This window comes from Lampetra fluviatilis, chromosome 22, assembly GCF_964198595.1.
Source record: "Lampetra fluviatilis chromosome 22, kcLamFluv1.1, whole genome shotgun sequence".
In the NCBI taxonomy this organism is placed as follows: Eukaryota; Metazoa; Chordata; class Hyperoartia; order Petromyzontiformes; family Petromyzontidae; genus Lampetra; species Lampetra fluviatilis.
The window spans coordinates 13,479,232-13,487,547 of NC_136296.1; the positions used below are offsets into that span (position 1 = coordinate 13,479,232).

General features: G+C 57.9%; 1 protein-coding gene across 1 annotated transcript; it reads left to right on the forward strand.

Annotated features, from left to right (window-relative positions):
- The first annotated feature begins 784 nt into the window (after positions 1–784).
- LOC144938648 (protein LRATD2-like) lies at positions 785–3,215 on the forward strand. Its single transcript, XM_078866630.1, has one exon. It carries the CDS (start codon positions 1,197–1,199, stop codon positions 2,178–2,180), a length of 984 nt encoding a protein of 327 aa, XP_078722756.1. The 5' UTR covers positions 785–1,196; the 3' UTR covers positions 2,181–3,215.
- The last annotated feature ends 5,101 nt before the right edge of the window (positions 3,216–8,316 follow it).

Genomic DNA, 8,316 nt, shown 5'->3' on the forward strand with positions numbered 1-8,316 from the left:
CAATTACAGTGTAATGAGAATACGCGATGACTTCATTATAAACTGCGTTGCATTTATATCAAGTGAAATAGCAATGAGGGGTTTCATTGCATCGCTGAGCGATTTGTGAGTCGCGGAGACGGTGTCTGGACAAGAGCCAGAGGCTGTCACACAGCACCGCCGAAGCTTTGCGCACTCGGGACACAGAGACACGGGGGCACCAAGAGGCGCCATCTGCTCTGCCCGGGCACCCCGGGGTCCAGAGAACAACGCAGGCCCTTCGCACACGGCATCTCACAACGCTGGACGGCACACATCGTCTGGAGAATGATCAGAGCCGATAAAGCACACCCATATCGGTCACACCCAACGTAAACACAACATCACAACTCGGGGAATACACCCCCATGTAGAAGAGCACCACACGCGGCATAGAACTATCTCACAGTCCCAGCGTTCCACAGGACACTGGACTCCATCTCATCGCACGGCACTCGAGCAATCCAGGTGCCACGACTTCCCTCCCGCCACGCCAATGAATCCTCCAAATATCCCCTCCCCCTCCTCTCTCCCGCCCCCTCCGTCCCACTCCCTCCCCTCTCGCCACCACGGAGGGGGCCCACGCATTTTTCCGTGACGAGGCGAAACGCGAGACCCGGGCAGCGCTTCCCACTCGCGGCGCTCAGCTGCAGCTGCCGCAGCAGCAGCAGCGCCGCCTCCTCCTCCTCTACACCTGCAGCACGTGGCGGCTTCACCTGCCGGGCGAGAGGAATATTCCTGGCACAGGAGGGGCAAGAGGAGGAGTCTCACCCGGAGGGGCGTGGCCTGACCGGGAGGAGCTTCACCTGGAGGGGAGGGGCTTCACCTGGAGGGGAGGGGCAAGGTGGAGTCTCACCCGGAGGGGCGTGGCTTCACTGGGAGGAGCTTCACCTGGAGGGGAGAGGGGAGAGGCAAGCAGGAGTCGTACCTGGAGGGAGCGCCGCTCCTCCACCATTAGACTATCTCGCCAGTATCTGCCTCGGCTCGCGAAGTTCGTCATTGAGGCGACCCCCCGCTGAGGCGAGACCCTGCCGAGTCGGGGATCCCTCTGGACCCCCTCTCTAACACCAACGGGGGGTGACCGGAGCCGACCTTCGTGCGTCTCCTGCTTCCTCCCGCCACTCCACCTGCGCCGAGCCCCTTTCATCCCCGCAGCTCGAGCTCCGGGCCCGGGAGCCATGGTGATGGGGAACCAGGTGGAGCGGCTCACGCACGCTCACTACCTCGAGGTACCCACGGCGGACGCGGCGAACCACGACGGGGACGGCGTGCCCGGCTCCGCGGTGGCCTACATCTTCACGGACGACGAGGAGGACGAGGGCGACGACGGCAAAGATGGAGGACGAGGCGGAGGAAGGCGAAGTGCGGGAGGAGGTGGCGATGGTGGTAAAAGTCATGGAGGAAAGGGGCCCCCCAAGGCGCGCGGGCGAGCAAGTGGAGGAGAAGAAGAGGAAGAGGAGAGAGGTGGACAATTGAGCACAAACGAGGTGGAGCTGTCCGCCTTCCACATTGACGAGTGCATCCTGAACAAGACCCTGGCGGGGCCACGGAATTCGCGGGGCACCGTGGAGCCGCTGGGAGCCCTGTCCGAACTGCTGCCGCGCTGCCTGCCAGGGGACCTGCTGGAGTTCTCGGCACCGGGCGAGGTGTCCCTGTGGGTGGTGTTCGTGGGAGACGGCTACTGCGTGAGCCTGAGGGATGAGGCGGTGAGGAACGAGACGGTGGAGGCCGCGGGCGGCGGTCGCTCCGTGCGCCTCGTGTCCTCCTGCTACCAGTTTGAGGCTCTGGCCGCGGACGCGATCGTGCGCTGCGCCGTGGAGCAAGTGGGCGCCGCCGGGCAGCTGCTGTGCTGGGCCAACTCGGAGTGCTTCGCCGCCTGGTGCCGCTACGGGAGGCGGCAGTTCAAGAGCGGCAGCGAGCGCCGCAGCGACGGCCGCGGCCCCTACGCCCTGCGCCTTCACCTGCGCGGCGCCGAGAGCCACGCGCTGCAGTTCCACAGCCTGGAGGACCTGGTGCTGGAGAAGCGGAGACTCGAGCGCCTCGGCAGGCAGCGATGCCTCCACGAAATGACGGCCCCCACCAGCACCGCGTCATCCACATCGTCGTCGTCCAACAGCAACAACAACGCCGCAACCATCGCCTCCACGGGCCGTTGGCGGTAGCGGGACGCGCGGTCGGCCCACCCGAGGTGCGAGTGGGGCACCAAGTGGCCGCGGCGTGAGGCGAGGGCTGATGCCGCGTGGATCTCCAGAGATGGGATCGTGAAGGAGCGCGGTGGCCATGGAGCACTGCCCGGATTGTGTGGATCATGAACTCCACGCGGATGGAGACGTTTTTGCGGAGTAGCGGATCGGGGTCGGCTAGCACGACTTGGCGCTCACCCATCTCATTGTACTGTAATACCCTCGACTCGTCTCCATCTATCTCGTCGCGTTGCCACGCCACCTGTTTCCTCACTCCCTCTCACCGCAGCCCTCTCATTCGCTCTCTTTACTCATCCGTCATGACTCCCAGCGCCTCCATCGCAACCATCACCATATCGCCATCTTTCTCCACTCACTCTCTTCTCGTCCCCACTCATCTCCACGCACACTCATCAGCCCACACACCCTCACCTCTCCTCACCACCTTGTACTGAATTTACAACTCACCCCCCTACTCACTCTAAACGTTCTTCCTCACCTCCACTCACCCACCACTCACCCTCATCACCTCCACCTCACCCCCACCTCACCCGTATCATCACTCCATTCACCACTTTTAGCTTCTCACCCCGCAACTCAGGCTCGTCTCGCCGACTGCCCTCGCCACCTTTATCCGCCGTGAAGACGCTGCCGACTCGCCTGGTCCACGTGGCGTCACCTTGAGGAGCCCCGCCAGACTATTCAGCAGCTGCTGCATGCGCCTCGCTCCTTAGAATTCTCACTGCTGTTCGCTTGAGGTGCAAGGTGCCACCGGACGATGCAGGTGCGCCCAGCCAGGCTGTCAATCCCGCACAATCCTGTACCTGGTGCCTCTCTCACCCGCACGTGATGCCTCACCTATACGCAATGTCTCTCACCTGTACGTGATGCCTCACCTGTACGTGATGCCTCACCTGTACGTAATGTCTCTCACCTGTACAGGAATGTGACAGTGATATCAACAACCCACCATCACCAACCCACCATCACCACACAGGATGCAATACAGCCCACACACAAACGCCACCAGCCTTATTCCAGTTTGCTTTGTGAGTTTTAATATTTCAATAAAATTAACAATATACTGTACCTCCTCGCTGTTGCACACTCCTGCAGATGTAGGGAAGCAGTCTTCCACACAGTGATACAGGATGTTCAGGCAGGGCTTATTTTTACACCCGGCATACCACATCGAGTATACCTCGCGATATCCGTGGCTACTATTTATCACGTGTCACCTACTCCAGTCGGCTGGCGACGCATAAACGATTCGGTCAGAAATGCAAGCCCTGTGGCCCAGTGTGATGTAAGTGTCCCCGTTCTTAAAGGGCACCGAGCACACACGTGTGTATTCTACTTCATGGGGCAAAGCTGCTCCCTAAGGGCATGAGCGTGTCCTTAATGAGAGCGTGGCCTCTCCTGTGTAAGGGCATGGCGCTGAATCTCTCGGGCCTGTTGCATGACGTGTATTGCACGAAGCCAGACGAGCAAACCCTGCTGTGCTGGTTGATTGTTCGTCTCTGGTGGCTTGTAACTAGATCGTCGACGAGGCTAAATTCAGGCTGCTTGCAGGACACAAACCCAAGCCTTGGCTGAGACTTTTCGAGAGCGTGGTTGATGGTTGTGGCTTGTTGTCGGGTCTGGATGTGCCTGACGAAAGGTTCGGGGGGGAGGGGTTAAAAGGGGTTCAACTTTACTGGGGCCCCAAACTCCGTAGCCCCCCACCCCCCGCATCAAATTGCATACAATATGAGTTTGTATTTACATTGTGGGGACCCCAAGCCAATGTTTTGTACTTGGGTCGGCCCAACATTTCACTCACGAAACCTGCAGGGTGAGGATGTGATGTCAGTCCTGCTGTCGAGTGTCACCGCTGTGTGGGTCTTGCTGCAGGCAGCGGATTGGCAGATGCTTCTAGCAGCCATGTTAAACAGTTTGCGATTGCTCTAGTGCTGAGCGACCAGCAATGAACCAGCACGTCTTCTCAATTAGGCGGGGTTGTATGAACTCGGGATGGAGGACGATGGCAGGGAGATCTAAAGTTGACGTGTGTGAGAAAATGAGAGAGACGAACTTTATTTCCTGCACCATCAATGGAGGTTGAGTGCAGTATGAAAGCACTGTAGAGGAAACCGTTAAAACTGGTAGAACAGGCTGTGGACAGGTAACAATGCGTGAAGTTCATGAGAACAGTAATCGCGGTGGTGGTGGAGCGATAAAAGTGCGACATGAGTCGGCTGATATTACGACAGTGGTTGGGGTGACGAGGTGCATGGGGGGAGAAACATGATCAACCGGATAACCGCACTTTTGGGTCTCTGACCGAGATGAGCGCTGGCAGCTCCTGCCAATTGTGGCCGCGGCTCTGCACACGCAAGCGTGCACTTTTAACAGCAGTCGTGAATCGCAGGAGGAAAAACGCGACTTTGTCACTGACATACAAGGTGGTTGGCTTTTCTCCAACGCCGAGGGTGCTGTACAAAAACACCTGCAAGCCATTGGTGAATCAATCCAGCTCAGACATGAGCCGACACAAGCTCATATAGTCTCGCATTTTACTGAACAGATTTGATTGTGCCAGAAATTCCCGATGCGACCTGGAATGGAGTTGCAGAGACAGCGCATCACAACTTTTGGGCTTCGCGTGCCCAAGCCCCCCCCCCCCCCCCCATGATCCCTGGGCAAGTGTGGCCACTGCCTCAGGGCCACAATAAACCAACATGCACCGCTCTGTGCATGATGAGAAGATCCACAGACAGAAAGGTAAGCGCAGGATGGAAGCGAACAAGAGTGATAATCCGCGCGGAGGGACGCTGCGCGGTGGAGCGTGAGACACATTGTTGTGTAATCCTGGAATCGTTGAATCATCGCACTTCAGCGAAGCGCTGCGCGGGGAGCTGCCCTCATCCGGGTAAAAAAAATGCAGCTCGCAAGCAGAAAACTCGCTTCTACTCACAAACGCAATCATCCCATTCCTCAAGCCAGTCAGAAGCGGCTTCGGGGCGAGCGGGTAACGGTGAGCAGAGGGGGCCTCGGCGGAACCGGCTGAGCGTGCAACTCAAGGGCCCGGACCGCGGTGCCACCGGCCACGCCGCGTCGGCGGCGCGGGCTGACGCGAGCGAGCGTGAAACTCACCCATGCGGGACTTGGGATCGCGTCGCAAGTTAAATATTTTGTTACGTAATTCCTGACAGAGAAAAGTGGAAAGAATGACGAAATGTGCAGAGGACACCTACGGACTATCTGCCCATGGATCGTGATGATGATGTAATTCCTGGGCCCGTGTCCGATGGCCCACGACCTTCAGCCGAGTCGGTTCTGGCAATCGGCCGTCCAGGTCGGAGTCGCGTGGACGTCGGCTGTACTTTGCGCACGGCAGTGGAGCGCAGTGGCGTGGCGATCGAGTGTGCAGGTGGTGCAACTGCACAGGTGTCCACGGGTGAAGGCTCATGCCAACCACGCGACGCCTCTGCAGCATAGCACACGCCACGAAGATGCCATGATGGCAGTTAATGGCACACCAGCGGTGTCCCGAACAAGAACGTTACGGAAGAGCTGACGCGGAGACAGCCCTGGCTTCTCTCTGCTGCCCCGATGACAGTGGAGACCGCTGTCGACCGCGTCCCAACAACAACACGTGGAGGAAGAAGTTGTGGGATATTTCCTCGATTGATGGAAGATCAAGGACTCCACCAAACTGCGAATGCGATGAGGTGCAAACCATCAGGCGCATCTATTGCCGGCGACTGCCAAACACACGCGCACTCTGGTGCAGCAAGCGGACTTACTCGGCTACCACCCCCGGGTGTCGTGGAATGGCTTCCAACATCCAACACACCACTGCCGCCTGCTGCTTGAACGCCATACACACGGAGTGCGAAAGCTATGGCGAGACGCAGAGAGGAATGGAGAAAGCGACACGAGGACATGTGACGTGGAGAAGGACGCGGAGAATTGTGAAGTGGATGGGGATGGCGTCACGCAGCGTCGAGAGGGCGGCCAGAGCGAGGCAGCCGGCGGTGTGAGCTCCGGGATCAGCAGCACGAGAGCCACTCTGCGGCAAGTCAACAGTGGGGCCAGAACAACAATAATAATCAATACTCATACTCATGCCGGCTCTTACTGAGGCTCAAGACTCATGTTTAGGAAGGTCCTGCATTGTTGATATATTTGACCCTTTCCAGTCATGAGTGAATTCATGTAAAAGAAAACGTCATCACCCGAGGGGGTGATGACGAAGGTGGACATGGTTGTTCTCTGAGTTACGGTCCTGGTTGAGTATTTGCTCCCGTGAGTTGTGGGTTTCCACCGCGGTCGAGGGCGGTCCGGCAGCAGCAGCAGAAACAGGTTAATTCTTGGGTCGGATCTTCGCGAAGTGTCTTGTGTAAGGATATCGCCGGCCCACCACAGTATCTTGCCACCGGCTTGCGACGTGAGTTGCGTTACTTCCTCGCTGCGCTCCTGCCGCTGCTGCGATGACGCAACTCGCGGTTTGTGACACGACGCGGCGCCGAGGTGAATTGGCACCGATCACCGTGCCGCCCTCCCAACGTCCGTGGAGGCGGAAGGAATGCGGGGTCATCGGACTTTGCTTGCTCGACTCGCGGAATCATTAACCCTGGCGTGGAGGAATGCCGAGTGATACAGACGCCCGCTTTGGGGTTTTATCTCCGAGTCAACATATTCAGCGCCTTGGGTCTGGCACGACAGGGATCATTGCCGCCTCTGATGGAATGAGTTTCTTGTCTGCACAGACGGCTGGTGCAGCACTGATATTGAACAGCCTGGCCGATCACCCTAAACCCTCAACATAACCCTCACCCTGGTAGTACACGTCTGCTCTAAAACCCCACGGTCACCAGTGATCATGCTCACCACAAACTCTACTCACCCTTGCCTTCTACTCCTTACCCTAACCACTAACCCTAACCCGCATCATGCTCCTACGCCTCACAACGAAACTCACTGTCACTTCTTACCCCGAACCTTAACACATAACCCTTGACCCTGCTGGCTATATTTAATTAAATACAACTCACCCCGAGTCCTTGTGCTAAGCCTGCCCCTCACCCTTACGACTACGCCTGGCTCACATTCATCACCCTAAGCCAATGTATCATCATATTCCTAACCATACTCCTCACCAATAACTCCACTTACCCTCTCACACTACTCACCTAACCCTCACCCCTCACCAGTGGAATTGCGTGGTTGGTGCACGGCTCCTGGAGCAAGGAATTGGAGTGGCGCTGTCCAATTTCCCCACCACTCCTCCCCCTTGTCTGTCCGTCGACCCGCGCCTCGGCCCCTCCGACCCGTGGGTCTCGGCGCAGTTGCACCGCCTGCGCAGCACTCGATAGCCACGCACAGTCCGATTACTCATTGGAACCACCCCCCGTATGCCTCGCCGTATTCCTCACCCTCACACCCTGTCAACTCTGGTTTAATAATTAATTAGCGCACACCAATTAAGGCGACTGCACGAAAATAACGCTGTGTTTAGTGGGGCCGCACTGTCCCCGTGGGCTGCCGCGCGAAAACACCGCCAGCTCTGAAAAATACCGCAGCAGCCAATTGTATTGCATGAGTGCACGAGGGCTCTTTCCCCTCGACTTAACCCTGTCACCGCCATTCCCCGTTTAAGGTCGTGGTGAAGACGCCAACTGCAGTGCCAATCCCCTGGCCGTGCCCACAGTAATCACGCAATGATGGGCGCCGTCAGCCCACATTTGAATCTGAATTCATTACCCGGAACGCGCCCGGCCTCATCACAGCTCGCAAGCGAAGCGGTGCTGATCCTGGACAGCGCTCGGATGGGCGAGCACGTGCACGCGTCGTCGCAGGGCAGCCGCGGCGCTGCTGCGTTGTGGGTAGCAGTGGGTAGTGCACCCATTGTGCTGTGCTGCTCTTTCCAGGTCTGTGTTCACCACCTTCACCAACCAGCACGGGAAGTTTGTTCCGACGACTGCCAAGACCAGCACGGTGTGGGAAGGCCCTCATCCAGCAGTGGATTGACGAACGGGTCTGGTGGTGAGACTGGTGGTGGGGCTCGTGATTATCATATCAATTAAATGTATGATACATATTGGAATTCTGTAGCGTCTAAATAAATGGA